General features: G+C 51.1%; 2 protein-coding genes across 3 annotated transcripts in view; both read right to left on the minus strand.

The window, feature by feature from the left end:
* Nucleotides 1-693: 693 nt before the first annotated feature.
* On the minus strand, nucleotides 694-15,238 carry BLM (BLM RecQ like helicase). Of its 2 annotated transcripts, none has more exons than XM_042876002.1 (20): nucleotides 14,926-15,238; nucleotides 13,702-13,891; nucleotides 13,193-13,308; nucleotides 12,869-13,001; nucleotides 11,714-12,447; nucleotides 10,732-10,908; nucleotides 10,459-10,577; nucleotides 10,065-10,178; nucleotides 9,236-9,334; nucleotides 9,004-9,152; nucleotides 8,163-8,269; nucleotides 7,321-7,481; nucleotides 6,668-6,863; nucleotides 6,076-6,266; nucleotides 5,804-5,951; nucleotides 5,260-5,459; nucleotides 3,968-4,160; nucleotides 3,465-3,587; nucleotides 2,147-2,354; nucleotides 694-973 (listed from the first exon to the last, which is right to left on the minus strand). In XM_042876002.1, exons 1-20 carry the CDS (start codon nucleotides 15,170-15,172, stop codon nucleotides 814-816), a joined length of 3,765 nt encoding a protein of 1,254 aa, XP_042731936.1. In that variant the 5' UTR covers nucleotides 15,173-15,238; the 3' UTR covers nucleotides 694-813. The 2 variants fall into 2 exon arrangements, with proteins under 2 accessions (XP_042731936.1, XP_042731937.1); XM_042876003.1 differs by having other exon boundaries at nucleotides 13,850-13,891; nucleotides 14,926-14,962.
* A 668-nt stretch (nucleotides 15,239-15,906) lies between these two features.
* Nucleotides 15,907-21,558, minus strand: part of CTSH (cathepsin H) — a 5,841-nt gene continuing 189 nt past the window's right edge. The window contains exons 2-12 of the mRNA XM_042876255.1: nucleotides 21,501-21,532; nucleotides 21,304-21,409; nucleotides 21,130-21,200; nucleotides 20,916-21,020; nucleotides 20,729-20,815; nucleotides 20,093-20,148; nucleotides 19,243-19,324; nucleotides 19,091-19,159; nucleotides 18,534-18,640; nucleotides 17,049-17,174; nucleotides 15,907-16,460 (exon numbers count right to left, since the gene is read on the minus strand). Of these exons, the coding sequence (XP_042732189.1) occupies nucleotides 16,385-16,460; nucleotides 17,049-17,174; nucleotides 18,534-18,640; nucleotides 19,091-19,159; nucleotides 19,243-19,324; nucleotides 20,093-20,148; nucleotides 20,729-20,815; nucleotides 20,916-21,020; nucleotides 21,130-21,200; nucleotides 21,304-21,409; nucleotides 21,501-21,532 (917 nt within the window). The 3' untranslated portion in view covers nucleotides 15,907-16,384. The remainder of the gene's footprint in view (nucleotides 16,461-17,048; nucleotides 17,175-18,533; nucleotides 18,641-19,090; nucleotides 19,160-19,242; nucleotides 19,325-20,092; nucleotides 20,149-20,728; nucleotides 20,816-20,915; nucleotides 21,021-21,129; nucleotides 21,201-21,303; nucleotides 21,410-21,500; nucleotides 21,533-21,558) is intronic.

Raw genomic sequence — 21,558 nt, forward strand, 5'->3', positions numbered from 1 at the left:
TCAGCTGCTGGGACCGCTCGCTCCAACAAACGGTGAGCAGAGCAGCCGTGCCCCGGCTCCTCCGGCGCAGCACCGCATGTGGAGAAAGCCGTGCCGTCCGGAAGGCCTGGAACGCTCCGGGGCTGTTGGTGCCGGCCCGAGGCCCGCAGCAAACCGACGGCTAACTCAGAGCCTGAGAGGAGTGCGCTAACAGCGGCGTGGGGCGCACAGCAGCAGCTGTTCCAGCCCCAGCACTGGGGAGAAAAACTGAAACTTAGAACTGCCAAGCCATGTTTTATATATCAGGTTAACACCCCCAGAGGGCGGTGAGGCGCTGGAACAGGTTGCCCGAGGAGGCTGTGGATGCCCCATCCCTGCAGGCATTCAAGGCCAGGCTGGATGTGGCTCTGGGCAGCCTGGGCTGCTGGTTGGCGACCTGCACACAGCAGGGGGTTGGAAGTGGATGAGCATTGAGCTCCTTTTCAACCCAGGCCATTCTGTGATTCTATGTAAATTCGCAGAGCCCCTCAGCTCTCCAGCTCTGAAGTTCTTACACCACCAGCAAGGCAGAAGAACAGAGCTGTTGGCATCCCTGGGGCTCACAGCTGCAGTAACTGCTTCTGATTGATCCCAGGCAGTGTTAGTGCAGGCTGCTGGGATGGGTCTGTGTACAGAACTTACAGTAGAAATAAAGCCTGAATAAATTCACGAGTTTTAAAAAAAATATTTATTTAAAGTGAACTTTTGGACTTGACAAATGTACAAATCTAAGAAGGTTCATCCACCGAAATAAACACTGCTAACCCAGTACGACGTCACAGCGCTTTGCGTCCCTCACTGCAGCACGGCGTAGGAGGGCTGCAGGAAGTGCCTGCTGTTGGGTCTGGGAGGTGCCATGATGCCCAGCTGCGTCCTGGCCCCACGCCCTGCTGAGCTGTGTGCAGGAGCTGCGGCCCTCGAGCCGGGCGCCCTTCGTGTCCGCCTGCATTTGGCCCTGTGGTGGTTGGGGAGAAAGCGCAGCGTTACAGAGGAGCTCTGGGCCTCGTGGCCCCCAGCCCCACCGCAGTGCGTTTGTAAGCTGCATGCTAAATAAGTCTGTGGATGACTGTACTGCAATGCAAATGAAGTGTAGCTGCTGTGTGACATCTGCCCAGGGGCGAGCGGCAGCCTGAACCAGGGACACTGAGCAACCTGACTCCCATTAATCCAATTAGAGTATCAGCATGAAGAGACATTTCGGGGTCAACTGCGTGTAGCAGCTAACATTTTAGTAGATGGGAAGGTGGAGAGGGTGGGAATAAAGCCTGCTGAGTTGGAACTGGCTCTTTCCTACAAATAAACAGATGCACAAAAACCTGGACCCCCTCCAGAGGGGGTCAGCCAGCACAAAAGGAATCCCAGAACAAGAGCAGCAGTGGCAGCAAGCGCCCAGTTCTAACAAGGTGTGCTGTGCCATCTCTGCCACGGGTGATTACAACTTGGTAGTTAACAAAAGCCAGCGTGTTTCGGTCAGCTGTGACTGTCCAAGCAGGGCTCTCACAGCGTGTTTTGGAGAACACAGCAGTACAACTCAGTGCTGCCCTTGTCAGCTCCTCCACGCCATAAAATGAAGCAAGTGCAAAATCAAGCAGGTATTTTTCGTACATGCCTCTAAGTCACCAACTGCACTTCCTGCACGATCCCATACGCTCTGTGAGCAGCGTGAGTTTGCATAGATTTAAGAGCAATGACAGCAGCAGTGCTACAGTTATGCTTCACGAGCAGATCAGCAGGATAAAGAACAAAAACATGCCTACAGAGAACATGGTCAAGCCAATTAAGAAAAAACAAAGCTGAAGTTTGATTACAGTGCAGTCACATAATCTAATTACAAGTGAAGAAGTGATCAGTACGAAAGCACTAAGAATGTACCTCTGATTTGCCCTGCACGTGGTGACTTCCAGCAGTGGGAAGGTGAATGGTGAAATCGTGGCTTACTTGCGGTGCTGCACTGCACTGAGAAGCCCAGAAATGACACCTGAGGAGCTTTCAAGCTCAGTGCTGGATGAACTAACCTGCAGTGAGCCCGTACGATTACTGACAAAACGTGCCATGCTAACAGTGCAGTTCTGGGATCATCACCACGTTATCCTAGACAAAAAGCTGCAGTGAGCACAGCCAGCATTACCCTCTGGAATAAAACTGCTGGCTGCCACCACCGCTCGTCTTTTTCCTCTTGGATTCTGCGAAGTTTGGCAGCCTTTTCCTCTTCCTCCTCTGGTTTGCATTGCCACCGAAATAGCTCGAGGTCACAATGTTGTCTTCTGCTTCCTCCTCACTCCCAGCTGTGCCGGCGCTCCCCGGAGCCACATCAGCACTCCCGCAGGCAGCATCGTCTGCAGACAGTCAATGAATGGCAGGTAACCAGATGGAACGCTAATCCTACCGACCCCTCCCTGCACTTCACACCTCCTCACGCCCTTCCTCCTGCTCAGCCCGAGGCATTTCTTGGGCTGGTGTAAAGCAAAGACAGCCAGAAGGCTGTTTGGGTTCAGCTCACCACCATCTACACACAAGAGATCAGCCCTGTTTTCACTCACTTGGCTGCTGGTCTCAACCATTAGCCCATGCTACCACTGGGCTTTCTGCCTTCGCACTGGAAAGCGTTATGGAATACACCACAAATACTACAGTCAGATACAGCACTTGTTTTTAAGAACAAGGCCAGGAGATGCAGATGGGCTCAGACAGCAGAAATCTCCTTCTCAGTCTGTCCTAAGAGGAAGAACGACTCTTCCCACAGGCAGCAGAATGCAGCACTTCAGTCAGGTTTGTCCGCACGCATTTATCGAGGGCCCCACTGTCAAATCTGACGGCTGTTACCCTCATTACAGCACAGGCTGCCTGCTGTGCTTGTGTGAAGTTGCCAGAGTTCAGTGGCTCAGTGCTGCCCTGAGCTGCTCGTTGTGTTTCAGGTGAAGAGCTGCACAACCTGATGGTAAAACACCACTTGTCTTCTTTCAACCTAGTTTTGAAATTCTTCACATTTCAGTGAGAGCTCGTGAGTGCAGACTGGGATGCTCTGACCTCGGTTATTATGAGAAATAAAGGGCAGCAGTTACTGACAGCCTGCCAGGCTGCAGTGCTACCAAACACAGAAATACATGGAGGTGCAGGATCTTAACCTCAAGGTCCTGGGGTCTCAGTGTAACCAAGTACATTACACAGATCCCAGTAGCCATCAGGAAAGGCAAGAGCCATACGCTCACCGCTCACTCCTTGTTTTCCTTTTCCAGCCTTTCAGATCTGTGCTGAATTTAACTGGTGAAAAGACAGCAGAGATCTTCGTACGCTGTGAAAAGGTGCAATCGCCCCCTGCTGTAGTTACTGAACTCCAAGAAATAGCAAACTGAGTTTAAAACAAGGTAACTTCTGAGTGGAACTTCCTACAGGTCAGGAAGGAAGAGAATCAAATAGGCAAATGCACACTGAGGCGCAGAGAATACCTGGCGTCGTCCATTCAGAGTACTTGTCCATCACCTTCATGATTTCTGCACCATATTTCTCCAATTTATCTTCTGTGACACCATCGATCTGCAGCAAAACCTCCGCATCAGAAGACAAGGTTTCTGCAACACAACAGGTTGTCAGGTCTGATCAGCACCTTCACGTGGTGACAGACACCGCAGCGGAACGTTCTGAAGGAAATTGGCTCTGTTTTTATTTAGGAAATAAGCCTCTTTTTTTTTCTGGTAGATTTTCAGTACAGAAACGTGCCCAAGAGCTTTCTCTGAAACGTTACAAAATCTGCAGCACAATCACCTGGATTCCAGGCTGTGACACTTGACCACAGCTGTGGGACCCTATGCTGCAGGTGCTGCCCAAGGACGCGCTCAGCTGCCAAACCCTCTGTTTGACACAGCCATGGGCGTGCTGGCAGCCAAGGGCACGGCCACACGTGCAGACTGCTGCCTGCAGGGGGTTCTGACCAGCCAGGAGCTGCCATTACCTGCTATTTTCTTTAGAGTTGAAGTACTGAAAATATTGAAGTAGTGGACATCAAAGATTTTGCCGAGAGTTTTGCAGGTGTCTGTAAGCTCCCCCAGGCATTTTTTGACCATCTCTTCCCGCTGTGACATTTTTGTCACAGAAGCCCTTTGCTTTCTAATGGCACTGGCATTTTCCGTTTCATGAAATTCCACCTGTTAAAATGAAGCAGAAGTAAATTCCATCAGGCAGGGGCTACTGCAGAGCGCTCATCAGAACACAGATTAATGGCACGGAAGAACAGGAAGGAAACCAAAAGCATTTTCTGATGGACCAAAAGCTGTTTACCCAGTTTAAAACACTTTTTAAATGATCTTTTCTTTTTTACAGTCCAGGTGACAGGGCAACCATTCTCAACCACTCAAACTTCAACAAAGGACGAATGCACAGCACAGGAAAACGTCCTGCACTCCCAGCACACAGCCAGCTTTAAACAGGGGCACGAGGCCTATTGCTGAGGGCTCTTCTCTTACGCCAACGCAGCGCTAGCAGGAGGTGCTGCCCCAGGCAGTCCTGGGACTGGTTCCATGACCTTCTTGAAAAAGCATTTGCTTTCTGAGAGCACCAGTGGCTGGAAAAAATAGAGCAGAAAATGCAGGAGGAAGCAGCGCTGTTCCTTTCTCTCTCTCTCTCTTTTTCCCTTAGCTAGCCCTTTCTGTATTGATTGTAACCACACAGTCACAACTGGCTGAGGCTGGCAGGGACTTCTGGCCCACCTGGCCCATGCTGCACTACAGAAGGGGCACCCAGAGCAGGGTGCTGAGGTGAACACTTGGACAGAGATGTCCAAAGAGGAGGCTGCAGCACCTCTGGGCAGCCTCTGCCAGTGCACGGCAAGGAAGCACTTCCCAAGGATCAGACAGAACCTCCCGTGTTTGTTTGTGCCACTGCCTCTTGTCCTGGCGCTGGGCACTGCTGAAAACAGCCCGACTCTGTCCTCCTTGCACCTCCCCTCAGGTATTTATGGACAGTGGTGAGATCCACCCCCTGGCTGCCCCAGAATCAGGTGGAAGGAGGAAGAAAAGAAACATTTAATCCTCTCCAGTCCTCTCAAACTCATCTTCTGCCTCACGATGTTACTGTAAGAATCCTGTGATGACTGTTGGATTCTGTTCCCCACGTCTGCTGAAGCTCATACACCTTTGTTGGTACACAAACTGTGTCAGGATGATCCCGGGGTACATGCTGCACAAAGCCTGTAGCACGATGCTCAACACAATATGTTCAAGAACAAGAGCTCTAATTCTCAAATACCTGCAGCAACCCGTTCAGCACCGCCTGCGCTTTTTCTCCTAGAACTACATAGGCCACAGCTTGGTCATTAGCAGTGATGTACAGGTCTTCATCCAGGATCTTGTCCAAGACCAGCTTCCTGAACAGCCTTTCAACGTTGTGCCGTGAGTAGGCAGCGCCCTTCCCAAATATTCCAGACTGGATCTTGGCGCTCTTTGCTCCTGCAAACAGCAGTCACAGGGTTGGCCAGCAAGCAGAATGCCTGCACACACGTTACAAACACACAGATTCCCCAAGGCTTTCCCACAGTCTGCCTGCACAGCGTGCAAGGACCAGAAAGTCCAAGCACCTGCAGTAGGTTAACATCATCACTGCAGCAACCCGCAACAGATTAAAGCTCTCGTCTCATTTATTTCCATCCCCTGACCACACAGCTGGTAGGGAAGAATAATTTTGCCAAATATATCTTGTCTTCAACTGCTGCTGGTATTACAAAGACCTAATGACACTTAGGATTTCTGCACCAAGTCTATTCTGGGGTTGTTCCTGGAAAAACAGTACTTACCCAAGAAAATGTCTACCATCATATTCAACGTGTATCTCCCAGAGCCTGTATTTCTATTCCCATTTATTCCTCCCATTTGTCCACAGTGTTGCTGTACAAATCTTATGATGCTTTTCACTTCATCTGTTACATTTCTTGATTTGTAGTCCTGGTAAAAGAGATTTGATTAGGAAACGACCTGATGCGGCTCTGTCCAATGCAAGCTGTTACTGCCAGCCTTGTTTGCCACGTTTGAGCTTTTAACAATGCAACGCTTAGAACTGTGATTTTACCTTCTTTCTACTGCAGTTATCACAAATAACTTCTGGGTGATCTTTGCAGAAGTTAGGATTAAAGTCAGTCTCCCCAAAGTAGGCCAGAAGCTGAATTCTGCGGCAGTCGACGACGTTCTCGCAGTAGTGCACCATGCTGTACAGGTTGTTGAAGTGGGTCTGCCTCGTCTGACTGTTTCCATCCTTCTCCACTGAAATGAAATCAGTCCAGTTCTATTTGTTTTATCTACACCTCTTTTCGTACGTTATCAGATGAAACATTATATTCTTTCTTGCTTAAAAAAGACCAGGTAGTTTAGTACAGATTTTACCTCCCACAGCTTAAAGACCAAAAAGAGAAAAATCAGTAACAACAAACATGGAAAGGTGGACATGTATAAAGAAAAATGGTTCTGACTGAAAAGAACAAGTGACAAAAAACTTCCACGACAGAAAGCTGTTCAGGTAAACAGTGACACGAAGACACAGCTCTGCCTTCTCTACACACTGCATGTGGCAATTCCAAGAGAGGAAACAGCTCAGCCTGAGTCAGAAACCGGCCAGAGGTTTCTTTGCTACTGCTCCAGCTAAGGTATAAACAGAAGTTCCTTACTCAGAATGAGCCTCCTGAGCCTGGTGACATCGCTGTAGCTGTAGAAGAGCAGGCAGTGGGACATCTCACCATCCCGCCCAGCCCTGCCCGACTCCTGATAGTAGCCTTCTATAGATTTTGGAAGGGAAGCATGGATGACGTAGCGGACGTCAGGTTTATCTATTCCCATCCCAAAGGCAATGGTTGCACATATAACCTACAGAGGAAATAACACAGTTATTTAGCTGAGAGAAGCATTCATGCTGCACTCCAAAGAGACGTGTTATCAGGCTTATGAAACCACGCAGAACGCCAACCAGGATCCTGGCAGATGGGAGAAAATAGTACAGATCTCTCCTTTCAGGAGACACAAGGAAAGCTGCAGATTGCAGAGTCTCAAAATGCAATTCAGCAAGCTTGAGCTGCTCGCACAGCCTCACACAGCTCAGCTCCTTCCTCCCAGAGCACCTTGGTGCAGAGCTGCAGCCTTCGTCTGTCATGAAAATGAGAAGGCTGATTTTTGGCAGGTCTGTTCTGACCTGGCACAGCCTGTGACTGACTTGCCAACACCATTACACAGCTCTCTTTTCTCTTACTAGGCCAAAAGTGATAAAAATGCTCCAAATTCCACTCAGCTTTTTTTTTTTCCTCCTCCCCAGTTGCAGTTCTGTTACCTGGCATCCTTCTTGATTAACCCACTTCTTCTGCACAAGATCTCTGTTGGAGTCAGTGAGGCCAGCATGATAGGCAAGTGCAGCAAGGCCTTCCTTCTGCAGCATGGCTGCTGTTGTGTCACATTCGTGACGGGAGAGGCAATAAATTATCCCAGAGTCATCTGCAAACATAAAGAAGTGCTTGAATAAAGCAAGTGAGAGAGAATAAAGCTGTAACAGTCTTACCTGCCAGGCCAATACTGCATCACACTTACCAACCCTTCCCTACATGCGCATCTACCTAATAAAGAAAAGTAATTTCATTACTATCTGATGGCTTTGTTAGTTTCTCCTCATCCGATTCCTGGCTTACAGGGACATATGTGCACGCCCATGGAATCAGGAAAGCAATTCTTGCTCAGTACTGTGCAATCTTCAGATATAAAATACACTATTAAGAAAGGACGTAGATGTAGAGCTAGTCAGTAACACACCTGCATCAAGTGCCAGCAGCAGGAGATGCAGGGCTCCAAAAAAGAGCCTAGGGAGAGAAGACTCACCGATGGCAGAATTAAGGGGAGCCACAGATAAGCCAACAAACAGAATGAAACAATTAAAACTGCATAGATATTGGATGACACAGAGCTCTTCCATAATTTCCTTTTTCATTTTCACTGGAACTCCTAACTGTAAATCTCATCCACAGTACCAACAAAACGGTTCTGTCTCCTATTTGTTCTTCCTATGGAGGTGTAAATAGCTCGAAAAAGGCAAGCATTGTCTTCCTTGCATCCCAAAGGCTCCTCCTGCCTTACAGTTAGCTGCTGAAAAGGCATTCACATGCTGTACTGCTCAGTACTCACGTGGATGGTATTTTTTGATCCACTCCAAGCAATCCATTGCCACCTTCTTTGGCTTCTTGGGCAGTACATCATATTTCAGGTTATGCCTGTTGAAGCTCATTGTAAACCTAAAACAAAACATGTTATCAGTGCTCACCAGTTTTATGGGTGCAGGACTCTTTTCAACAAGCCAATTATTGACTGCAATGTCCCACGTGAAAGCAGCTGCCACACAAATTCTGTGTCATCTGCATAGGAATGATTGCTCCATGTGCTCACTGAGGTTCAGATCACCCACACTTTGGGTCTAAAATTTCTGATTGTGGAAGTCTGCATCAAAGAAACCCCTCTAAATCTAACCAGTAATTTGCAGGGCCTTCATTTTCCTTCTAGACGCTCAGATCCTTGTCTGACCAATCAGGATTGCAAAGCAGATTTCTAAGATCAACACAACAGTCACTGATACAATGCTTAATTCTTCCATCATGTACAACAAAATGCTGCCATGTGGCCCAGACCCAAGGGCTCCTCGTTACCTATCAGTGCCAGCTTTAACTACAAAGCACTTCCAGCTCTTGGAGTTTTCCAGCATTCTCACAAAAAGCACTCAGAAACATCACCTGCATATTTAGTCAGTCATGTTTTTCCTTTTAAAGTTTCCTTAATCAAGCGGGTTTGGCAAGTTTCCTATTGGTGATATTTTGTACATAAGGTGCCTTAAATTCCACGCACACTTTGTCATTTAAGCAGATACAGCCCCTAAGTGTCCTGGATGGGCCTCCAACGCTTTCTGTGCTTTCCCAGTCTTCCACTCAGACGCCCTGCAGCTCAGACTGTCCCAGGAAACTGCTGCACAACTTACACTTGTGGCTTTAGCATCTCAAGCTGATTCTGAATATCCTTCTGCACCCTTGGGTTAGCAGTGGCAGTGAGAGCCATCATAGGGACGGCGCGAAACTTCTTGCGGAGCATGTTCAGCCGTTTGTAGTCTTTGCGGAAATCATGGCCCCACTAGTTAAAAAACAAGAGTTAAACAGATCTCAGCTGGTCCCACTCGGCTCTTTGCCCTTCTGAAAACCAAAGCCAAGCTCTACCTGGCTGACACAGTGAGCCTCGTCGATGACAAAACGCGCCAGGAGCTTCCGGTCGTAGAGGTTTTCCAGGGCTGACAGCAGTCGGTTGCTTGCACAGACCTGTGAGCAGAAAGCAGGGGCATCAGAAGGACAAGAAACAGCAAAGCGTCGCCCACCAAAGGCTGCGGAAACCACGGCTGTGCAGCAGAGCCCACCTGTGGCACAGGCAAAGCCTGAGGGCTGGCAGCCACCTCTGTGCCAGCTGGCAGCGCGGGGCTGATGCAGCACTGCCACCAGGCTCTAGGAGCAGCCGCACAGCTACGACCCCACCAAGTTTAAAATGACTTCTGTCATAAAAGGCAAGGAAGGAAAAGCGGAAGGAAAAAAAACCCAACATCCAGCACACTAACTGCCCCCTCTTACAATGCTCTCTGGCCCAACCTCACTTCTAAAGGCAAGACAAATGAACCACAAGGTGGCCTTCTGGCAGTCATCTATTACCTTGGCAGTTCCATGCTATTACCCTGCAGTACTCAGGATTCTAGTAGCTGTCTGACAGCAATCAGCCACTAACTCGTGGCCTCACACACTGAAATGCACAGGGTGTTTTTCTTCAAGAATTTCCATTCTGCAGATATTACACTCGCATTGCATTCTTGGTTAATTACTTCACAACATCAGTTGTATCCGTACAAAACCCCATCAAATGACCTAAATTGTTTCACCCTTGTGTTTGTTTTGTTTGTTTGTTGCTGGAAGTCTCCTCTAAGTTCAGAGTTTCCCCTTTAACTCTTCATAGCAAATCCCCTCTTATTGCTTCCATGACTTTACAGTTCAACCAAGTACAAACCTTCTCAGGGGTAACATACAGAAGCTTTATTACAGGATCTTTTTTGGACAGCTGCATGTATATTTTTGAAGCATCAGCATCTGTTATATCACCAGTCAGGTACGTTGCAGCAATCTGTAAAAAATAATTCTGAATATTCAGTTCATGAATATGCAGACATGGAAACAAGTATCTCCAGGTGTCAGCCCTGCACTTTTTACCTGGTTTACCATCACATGCATCTATTCACTACCCTTGGCAAACACTGCACGAGAAAGCACTGACAATGTCATTACAGAAAGCATTTGGATCCTCGCTGTGCTTTAACACACCTCCAACCACAAACACCTGAGCACCAGCAGACCGAGTGCAGCCTCAGCACTGTGATGAAGGAAATAAAGCTGTCTGAACTTACATCTAAAGTTTTCAGCTTCTGAACTTGGTCTATTATCAGCGACCTCAGGGGAGAGATGACAACAGTGACCCCGGCAGAGACACACGCTGGTAACTGGTAGCACAAACTTTTACCACCGCCTGTAAAAGTGAAACAAATGCAACAAGTTCCAGATAAGGGGAAGAAAGGAGGGCAGGGCAGAGAAGGAGCAGGAGCAGGGAGTTCTTATTCTCAGAAAGAAACTCGGCACCAGACTGCTGAAGTCCGAGCTGCACAGTGTTTGTAGATACACACCAGTGGGCATTAAGATGAAACAATCTTCTCCCAGCAGAGCAGCATTGATGGCCTCCAGCTGATTTGTCCGGAAAGAGTGCAAACCAAACTTCCTGTGAAATATTTTCAACATTTCTTCAGAATGGGAAAATTTCATCCCCCTGAAACGTTCGTGTGCGGGGTTGTGAACCAGTGGCTCTAGCAGACAAAGAAAACACAGTGAAGTTACAATTCCAAGTTGCACTACATCCCTTAGAACATGAAATAGATTGCTTAGCTACTGCTTCGACTCCTTAAACCTCTACGACTCACACCATGAGTTGCTGAACACAAATAAATAAATGAAAATGCAAGCGACCAGAATTTAAAACCACCACCAGAATGGAAACTGTTTTACACAGCCAAACTACATCTCTGTCACAGAAAACCTGCGTGTGTTCTCCCTGTCTGTGTTACAAGCAGGAAGGTGTCTGCCCAGCCAGGGAGGCTGCAGCCAGAGCACCTTTCACTGTGGTTGTATCTTCAAAAACATGCAGCAGAGCAAAAACCTGCATCACTTAAAACTTCTCTGCTTTCACCACTCCATTCTTGCAAGAATCAGTAATATTGACCTACATCTGAGCACCTGAGGGGTTTTGCTTCAACAAGTGACCGAATTTGAATATTGTGTATAAGCAGCTTAAACTATTGCATGGCAATACTGCAGAGTCATCATTTAATTAGAACACAGAAGCACTCCAGTTTCCAATTTTAGCAGCTCCATCTCCCCAGCAGCCTGCAACCTGCACAGCAAATGAGTATTCAAGTCTGCCACCACTCCGAGGAGGGGGAAAAAAGAAAGAAGATTCCACAATGATGTCTTTGCAAAGAGAGACCAAAAGAAATCTCCACGTAGGCAACAGGCATCGGCGTCATCTGCAGGTCAGTTACCTGGGCTTAGACTTAAAAGGAAATGCAAGAGAACATGAAGGGGAAGGCAAGAATCTGAATCAGCACAACTCACCTGAGCCGCACTTTGCTGCGACCCCACAGCCAGACGTGGGAGCAGTGGGCCGTGGGCCCGGAGCAGAGCCAGCGGCCGCAGCGAGCAGCCTGCAGCTCAGAGGGGCAGAGCCCTCCTTCAGCGGCTGCCAGCAGGCCGCAGGCGGCGCTTCGGGTGCCACAGCATCGTCCCAGCCCTCATCAAAGGCATCGATATCAAAGTGGTCGAGATCGAGGTCTGCATCGTTGGCACCCGAGCAGCCCGACGCAGGAGCGCCAGCAGGGGCTGCGTGCTGGGCTTTCAGAGCAGGGCTTGCAGTGGGCCTCGTGGGCACACACCAGTTCCCACTGCCTCTCCCTGCGGGTTTCTCACACCAGCTGCCATTGAATGACGCCTCCGAGGGACGGCTGAGAGAGGCGCTGCCTTTGCCGTTCACCTTGGGGGAAGGAAGTGCTGCATCTTCTAGGCAGATGACATCCTGATCGGTTTCCTTCAAAGCATGAGAAGTATCCGAGTTATCAAGCGTTTGGTTCCTTACTGTAGAAAAACCGCTTGAGTTAACAGTCCTGGAGAGCACGGATGGCAGGTGCGTGGATCTCGGTGTGCTGCCAACAGAACCCACAGCCCGAGCAGGGCCGGCACACGGCGGCGTACCAGGACGGGAGGAAGGGCCTTGCTGCACACACGCCTTCCAACTTGCAGGACCATTCATGCTACTTGTGTTCAAAGCAACGGAATCAGCTAACAATTTTCTCCTGGAAGAGGCAGCACAGGAAGAAAGAAGGAAAACAAATGGTTAAGTGACAAGTAATGAGTTACCACCTTCCACAGCATACAGGAATTGCTGTCACCTCTCTGTTCCTGTCCAGAATACTAACAGGTGGGTTGCACTGTATTTTGCATCCAATTTGGATGTTCTATGATACTATCTTTAAAAACATTTCAAACCAATTTAGGGAAAAGAGACTAACACCAGAACTCAATTGAACACAATAATTACAAAATCACTGCCCCTTCAGCACAGATATTAAAACAAAGGGATCCTTAGCAGTGAAGAACTGATCCACACGTCGCTCCACATCATCTGACAGTGTAATGGAGACACCTGCAGGCCTGATGCTGCTTCATGCAGAACGTGCAATAGGAAAACAAGGAATAATACTAATTAACACGTACCGGAGCTCTCTCTGCTGAAGCAGTTCTTTTGCACATGAGACAGACGTGAGCTCATGAAGTGGGATGGCATCCACCAGCTTACAAATCTCTTCCATGACGCTGTAGAGTCGCTGTTCCAAATGCAAGCCTTCACCTGGCAGATGGAGCACATTTCAGCATAGAGTAACGTTAATTCTTATTGGAATACAGCGACAAAATGATCTCAGTTTCTCAACAGACAGAACACGTCGCAATACAGAAGTCCTGAGCCGTGCAAAGCACTGAGGAAGAAGCTGCAAGCCATCCCCACAACCTAATGCATAACATTGAAATCATTTCAGGTACCTGCAAGCTCTGCACTCGAGTCCTCCTCAGCAGCAGGCTGCTTCGGTGCCATCAGCTCAGGCTCCGTGCTGTTAACTGCTGATCTTCCTCCAGTAGGAGATTCTTTGAAAATATTGCTAATAATAAAATAAAAGCAATTCAAATGCAGAAATGCACCGGATCAACAGACACCCATAAGAAAAAAATATCTTCAGGCACGAGAGCATTGAAGATGCACACAAAAGATAAGCTTCTCAAAACCTACCCAGCATCTAAGTGGCCAAACAATTTGTTCCCACTCTGTGCACCAATTCCTCTGAAGAAAAAGCCCCATTTCTTACGGCCAACGTTTGAGGCGTTTCACAAGACTCCAGAAGCAGCTGTTGGCTGCTACCTGGTCAGGCCACAAGCCGCCAAAGCCAGCTCTAATAGCAACTAGTTAACAAGCAACATGCTCACATCCTTGCTGGCAGTTTTTAAACCACCTTTCTCGGCCATCCCTTCAGAGTTCTACCAAGCAGCTCTTTTACCTCACACTTCTTACAGATGGGGAGAAGGAAGGCGGCTCTTCCTCTGGAGAGGGTGGAACTACATCCAGGTAATCATCCTCCTCCAGCCCCATGTCTGCCAGCAGCTCATTGCCAACATCACCCCGTTCAAGCCGGCCGCTTTGCTCACCATTACTGGGCTTCTGGCTTTCGCCACTTCCATCGTTCGTAGCTGAAAGAGAAGTGCATTAATACTGCTGAGTAACACTCAAAACTCTTTCTGGTATCAACAAAAACACAACTGAACAGAGGAAAAAACTACTTCTCAGATTTCAAAACAATAGCTTAATGCAGTTGGTGACTTTTACAAATACTTTCTGTTCCCCTTTTCTTCTCCATTAAAAAACAAAAAACCCACAAAACCTTCCCGATGCAAAACTGTTGCAGTTTCCCCATCAGAAGAGAAAGAAAAAGCTTCTTCAAATGTAGGAGCTATATTTCCCTTAAAAAAAAGCTATAGAAAATTGTGGTTACGTTGTACACTAGATAAAAAGAGCATAGTTACAAAAGTAAAGACTCCTCACTGCCCCTACACCAGAACTGGAAGGTAAACTGTGGTACCTTGTGAGGTGAACCCTCTAAGTGAGGCCAGTCAACTATAACACTTCATTTCATACACAGAGGGCAAAAGGAAACAAGGCAGTCTTGGAAAATACTGTCCAGTATTCCTTTTCCCATTCGGTGTGATGAGTGACAGCATTATTCAGCTGCATAAATACATTGGTTTCACAAATAAAGATCAAAAACTTTGAAACATAACAAGTAGGACACTTAAAACAGAGAAGTCAAGTGGAACACAGAACGGCCAAGAACACACACTGACCAACAGCCACAAACTTCATGGTCTGAACTGAGGTCTGGCTGTGGTTTATTTCTGTTTGCTTTGAAAGAATTGACGTGGATCTCTTGTTCTGGTTTAATATTTCTCAGTATTACCTTCAGGTGTAAGTTGATTTTAGATCTGTTTTGTATCAATAACAGAACTGTTTGGCTATGGGTTTCTGCTTTTTTTCCCCTGTAATGACCCTGCACTCAGATCTGGTGAGGATGCGCCTTGAAAGCTGCATGCAGGTTGGGTAACTGCACGGTTAGTGGGCACGAGCTAGGCTGGACTTGGTGATGAGAAGTCGTTTCCAACTTCAACCATTGCGTGAGCCCAGGATTGCCCAAAAAGCAAGTATTCCAGTACTCCTGCACAAACCTCACCTGCACGAGCCTCCTCCACCCCACTGCTCGAAAGCACAGCAGCAGCTCCAGCATCGCCCAGAGAGATGACAGAGCCCCGTGAGGAGCCCTGCGAGCAGCGCACCTCGGCCCCGTGCTCCTGGGGCCCCGCATCACCCCGCGCCTTACTGACACACACAGAGGGCCCCTGAGAAGTCCTTGGGCCCTTCGGGGTCGGCACGGCCGGCCTGGAGAACTTCTCGAAGCCCGACAGGTCGAAGTCGTCCATGTCGTCCCACTCATCGCCCGTGGAGGCAGCGGGGCCCGACGAGGGCGAGGACACGGACAGGGAGCCGGGCGGGGCCCCGGGGGCGGGCACGGAGCTCCCCGCGGGTCCCGGCGGCGCCAGGCGGGCACCGGGCGGCCCCGCACGGAGATCCTTGAGCCTGGCGACGCCCCCGGGGCGCAGCGAGGTGTTCACGTCCTTGTCGCGCAGCGCCGCGGGCCCGGCGGCCGGGCTGTGCGTCCTGCGGAAGGTGAAGGCCCTGCAAGAGACGGAGCCGGGCGTCGGCTCGGCGGGGCTCGGCGGGCTGCGCTCCCGCCCCCGTCCCGGCGGTACTCACGCGGGCCGGCTGCGCGCAGGCGGCACTTTGCTGAGGGCGCCGCGGGCCGAGTGCAGCCGCAGCTGCTCCCGCAGGTTGTTCTGCGGTACCGCCGCCATGGCGGCCGGGCCGCTCCGGACCCTCCGCGCTCACCGGCCCCACTCGCCGCTTCCCCCGCGCCCGCTTCGCATTCGGCGCCAAAACGCCGCCCGCGCCGCCATTGGGGGGAAGAGCTGAGGCGGAAGTGACGACACGGCGTTTCCGCTTCCGTGTAGAGAGCGCCCCCCTGCGAGCGGGGCTGAGCCGCCGCAAGATGGCGCCTCCCCTAGCGCCGCCCGGCCTCGCGTCAGGCCGGCGCACGGGCGGTCGGAAAACGGGGCTGGGGCGCCGGTGCGCAGCGAATTAACGCGTTAACCGGGAGAACATGACAAGGCGGCTTTATTCTGCTCTGTGAGACCGCGGGAGGCGGCGCAGCGCCGGGCCCCGGCACAGCAGTGGGCCAGCTATCCCTGAAATGCCCCCGTTTGTTCTTGTTTTTTTACAAAAATGCTACAAACGTGAAATGAAAACGCGTAGAAGTCACACATCGCCACACTTATCTTTCTCCAGAGAAACGAAAAACTGCATTAAAAGAAAATAAAAGGGCCCAGAGGTGCCTCTGGTTGGAAACAGTCTCCTTCCTGTCTGCTAGTGGGGGGCAGGCCTGGCAGGGGAGCACAGCAGTCGGTAGCAGGGAGAGCAGCAGGCACAGCGCCTCCTGCCCCAAGGCGCTCTCTGCATGCTAAGGAATCTTCCTGCAGCTCAGGAATATCAGCACTTATTTCTTCTTCCCACTTTCTTGATTTCAGCATTTAGAATTTCACGCAGCGATTGTTCTCTCTCCTCTGCCTGCTTTCCTTTCACACCAGAGGTACTGGGTAAGATGCACAGGCAGCAAGACCACACATATTCTTGCCCCGTTCAATGAGGAAGTACCTAAAAAGAGAAATGAGGGGCATGAACGAGCTTTCCTTGCTCCTCCTGCAGCAGGCTGCGTGCCTGACGCCAATGCTTGTGATTGCTGTCCTGTGAGCTCCTTTCCCACGCCACCGCAAGGAGCAAATACATGTCACTGAGCCGTTATCTTCAGCAGGCCACCAGAAAGTGCTGCTCTCTGCCTTCCAAGGCAGAAGCTTATGATAAAGTTTCCTCGCAGCTGGAAATGCATAAGATAGAGCAGAGCTGAGTGCAGTGCAAGCAGTTCTCTGGCTGTGCACCAACTGTAGGAGCACCACACTGCTGTGCAGCTCCCACTGCAGCTGGGTGCAGCGGCAGCTCTGCATATCCCTGGGGCCATCCTGGAAGCTGATCTGAGGGTCTGGCCCAAGCAGCGTTTCCAGCATGGCTTTTAGTACCAGGTCTCCTTCATAGCCAAGGCTCGGGTGCTTTACCTGCCCCTCCACCAACTATGAAACAGCTGTGACATTTCAGCTCCAGGGAGACCTGGAGGCTGATGGGAGCCCATGTTCACAGTGTTCTTTTACCAGATACTGGGAAGGGTCCAGCAGAATGGGAATTTCTTACCCATCCATGCCCCACAGAGAGCCCCAAGAGTTCTTAACAATCCAGTACGGGAGCCCATCTTCTTCTCCATAGCCAACAGCCAGGACAGCGTGGTTCACTTTGTCAGGAGTGTGCTCACATCGTGGGCTGCAAAAGAAAAATTATGCAGATTTTTTCCAAGAAAAACTAGCCTATAATTCAGCATGGAGTAGCCAGCCATTGTGACTGCACTCCAACTGCAAGAAGAACCAATGGATACTTTGAACTCCCAGTTATAGAGGGTAGGCAGGAATGGCAAGAAATGGAGATGCAGTCTGCTTTCTCACTCAGAAGCCCAGGAGTTAGCTATGTGGGCTGAGCACCCGGTCTGGCCTTTTGTTCTGAGCTAACATCAACATTGCCACGCAAGATCAAGCGGCAGTAAAAAAGATGAACAAAGTCATTTTTCCAATGAAAAACAGTTTCTGTTGCACTGAGTAATGGTTTCTTCTGCCCCGGAGTTTGGGGGCACTCTTTCACATGTTACACAAGCAATAGGGACTTCCTCAATCTAACTTCAATTTCCGTTAATTTTCAGCTTAAACGTTGCACTAGGATGAAAACTGCAGCCTTGTATCAAGTACAACAACAGAAAATACAAGCTCCCATCTCCAGAAATTCACACATTTTCAAATTGCAGACCAACCACCACCACTAAAGGTTTACTTTTCTTTAATCTGTTGACAGCTGGTCTGTGGAACAGGGGCTGAAACAGCTGGCACACCAATTACTCGTGATTGGACTGTCTCCCTGCTGCCATACTCTCCACCTGCCTGCTGCCAGCAGATAACATTGAGATCGCTGTGTTTATTGCAGCAGCAAAGCCTCTTGAATTCTCAGTGCTGCCTGCTCTTCCCCTAGCAGCTCCCTGGGACAGATCGCTCATGTGTAGGCTCTCAGTTTAATTTTCCTGCAGTTCTACATAACTGAGCATTCATTACTCTGAAGTATTTTTCTAGTTCCCTGCAAACGTGCATTTCTTACTGCTTGATGGAAATCTCTTCTGTCTCCATTAGCTTCCATAATCTTTCTGAAGTATGCTAAACTGCTTTTAAGCAGCATTTTGCCTTCACTACAGACTTCACACGATGCTCGAGCTGCGCCCCTATCAGGCCACCTCATCTCTAACTGTTCTTCCATCTCCGCTGCAACTCTGGGACAGGTCCCCCTGCCCAGCTGCATCGCTCTCTGTTACTGGCTGAGCTCAGTTCCAAACGCAGCCTGGTCCTGAGCTGGGCTGCCTCCAAGCAGTACATGGGCTGCAAGCACATTTTTTCTTCTTCCCTGTGCCGCTCTCTCATCCCTCCGCTAAGTCAGTATTTCAAGGTTCAACGTACTTATATTTTCTATGTAAAAGGAAATGCAAGAACACAGTCTGGTTCCTGTGTCCAACGGGAGAGAAGGAGAAATGAAGGCATGATTGCGCCCTATGCTGTCCCCTCACATCCCCGGCTCTGGAATACTCACTTGGAATAGACTCCTTTCCTGTAGTGCATGAAGTCACTCGTCACCTCAAACGCAAAGCTCACTGGGTTGTGCTTCCCCACAGCTTCTACCATACCGGCCTCATCATACTGCAAGGAGAGCATCCCAGGGTCACCGACCCCCATTGCACCCAGAGCAGTGGTGATGCTCCAGAGCAGCAGTCACAGCACAGCGGGATGGCGAATCCTGCTTGCAGAGCAGGACACGTGGGCATTGAAATACAAGAACCAGGAATTTCGGATGGTCTGGAGGCACACCTTCTGTAAAAGCAAAGGCCCTAACGCCTGTGCTTTCACTCCAGCACTCCGTGGGCACAGCACTCTGCGGGCACAGCACTCTGCCTTCAGAGGGGAGCAGCAGGACAGAACCGATCCCAGGGCACCCAGAGCCACCCATGTGCTCTGCAGGGGCTGAAGCTCTGTGCAGTCCCGCTGCAGGAAGGTGCTCACAGGCACCCCTGAGCCAGGGGCACGCTCAGCTGGAGCCTCCCACTAAGCAGGCAGAGCACGGGAGAGGGGCACAGCACAGCAGAGACCCACCTGCGTGATGTTGATGACGTCCTTAACGAACGCAACGGCCTTATCTGGCTGGAACTTGCAGGTGCCGTTCTGTGCAGACAGAGAGGGAGCTGTGTCAGAGCCCGTTCCACGCCAGCCCTGCTGCTGGCAGCACACCGCACTGCCTGGGGTACCTGTGCCCGGTACGGGTACGCGTCCTCGCCCATCAGCCCCTTGTTGTACAGGATGTACTCGAAGGCCTGGCTCGGCAGCCCCCTGCAAACAAGACAGCTGGAATGCAGGCCGATGGGCACAGCCATGCTGCAGCTTCTGCAGAGCCAACCCGCAGAGCTCCGTGCAGCAGGAGCGCGGGGCTGGCAGCGCGCACCCTGGCCCCCCAGCACAAACTCTGCTCCCTGTCTGGAGTTCCTGGCGAGGTCCCGCCACGCTCCAGCAGGAGCAGAGCAAAACCTGGTGATCTTAGAGGGCTTTTCCAACCGTAACAATTCTGTGATTCAAGAGCGGCTTTGCTCAGCTCTCTGAGCATTCCTTGAGGACCGCTTGTCTCACAGCAATTGCACAATGCTCTGATTGCACAATGCTTCTGTTTCTTTTAGCCACACCAGCAGGAATTACCGAAGGGGAAGCGGGTTTCTGTGGGTGACTTAAGGGACCCTGAGACACGTGTGACCCACGAGCAGCACATTGTGCAGAACTCCCCCTGCTCTCCCCGAGTGTCTGAGCCTGGCTAAACACACCACAACTGTGGTACCAGAAGATACTGCTAAAAAAGGTGAGCATCAAAGAACAGAAAATCACAAGAAAGAGGAACAGAAGTTAGAGACTAAGACATTCTAACCTTCAGAGAGAGCAAAGTTAAAATAACGAACAAAACCAAAGCCCGAAGTTATTTCCCCTAAAGATCTCAGCCTAGGAGAGACAAAACACATTCCAAGGGCTGGGAGCACCTCAGACCCAAGGGAGGCAGCCCAGCACGCAGCACAGGACGCTCGCTGCTGCTCTCCGCTGCTTTACCTCACTTACCCACTGCAGCCGTGGTTGTTGAATGCCTGCGCACAGTCCACCAGTTGCTGCTCCGCCTGCGGACGAGGTTTGGAGTCAGCACGCATCTCAGCAGCAGCGTCCAAAACGAGGGATGCAGAACACAGCATACAGAGCCCGAGCTGCTCCCACCCTGCAGTAACCCGGGGTGTGACCCTGGAGGGAGCCCGCCTACTCCTGGCAGCACAAGGAGCTCCCCAGGCTGGGGCTGTCCCTCCGCACCCACTCAGCCGTTTCCGTGCCCGCAGGAGCTCTTCCAAAGGTCAAGCTTGTTTGCAGCGCTCCCACCCAGCCCTCAGACGTCCCGATAAGCCCCACAGGCGGGCGCCGCCTTTCTGGTTCTTCCAGAAGCACAAACCCCCCGGCGGTTTAACACTGATCACGAGGTGCTGCTTTTGGGAAACTATTTGTCTACAGAGGACCTTCAGCCCCCACCCTCGGCCCTGTCCTGCCCAAAGATGACAGCGTCCAGCCCTGGGTGCAGTGGGGCACTCGGACTGCAAGTGGGGACAGCGACGGGCACATCCCGGCGGTGGCGATGGGAAAATCCCGGGGACAGAGCGCTCACGGCCCCGCAGCCCCACCGCTGGTGCCCAGGGAAGGGCCGTTGTCTCCTACCAGAGAGAGCAGCTTTCCGGTGGCGATGGCGATGGCCGACTCCAGGCACCCCGTGGTGGAGAACGTCCAGCAGCTCCCGCAGGGGCCCTGCGTTAGGAACCGGACAGGAGTCGCCCCGCAGCGCACAGCCCCGCACAGCCCCGCCCCCGGGTCGCCCCGCAGCGCCCGCCCGGTCCCCATCGCTCACCTGGTTCTTCACCGGCGTCACGAAATTCCCCTTTTTCCTCCAGTCCACAGCCCCGGGGCACGGCCCATCGCTTCGCAGGAAGTTCCCTTTGGTGGCCGAGCAGTTCTGCGGACGAGCGGGGGGCTGCGGCTCTGCAGCACGGATGGGGGCAGCGGCACCCCGAGCCCCCTGCGGCACCCGGCTCACAGACGGACCCCCGCCCCCCGAGACCTACCTGCGGCTCGCTCCACAAGTACAGCTTCTTGAACTCGGCGAAAGTCATATCAGAAAACTGGTTTAGAGCCACTAAAAAGCCCCCCAAAAAGAGCAAAAGAAGATGCTTTATTCACTGGAGACCGAATGCAAAACGAAAGCAGAAGGAAGTGGGGGGTGGCGAGGGGGTTCGCACTCTGGAAGGAGCTGTTCCCGGCGTTGTGCCTCTCGATGTGCCGTTTGTTGCCCACGAAGACCTGCAGCCGCCGCTCGTATTCGCCCGCCCCGTAGCGCCGCCCGTGCTGCGGGAAGGGGGGCCGGGAGGCTCAGCCCGAGCTCGGCGCTGCCCGCACACCCGGCCCCGCAGCCCCCCCAGGGATCCCGGGGCGTCACCTGCAGCATCCAGGCCTTGAAGAACTGCTCCTCTGCGGGGACAGCGCGCAGCGTCAGC

Source organism: Lagopus leucura, unplaced genomic scaffold (assembly GCF_019238085.1).
Source record: "Lagopus leucura isolate 7727_CA_CO unplaced genomic scaffold, USGS_WTPT01 Super-Scaffold_100015, whole genome shotgun sequence".
Classification (NCBI taxonomy): Eukaryota; Metazoa; Chordata; class Aves; order Galliformes; family Phasianidae; genus Lagopus; species Lagopus leucura.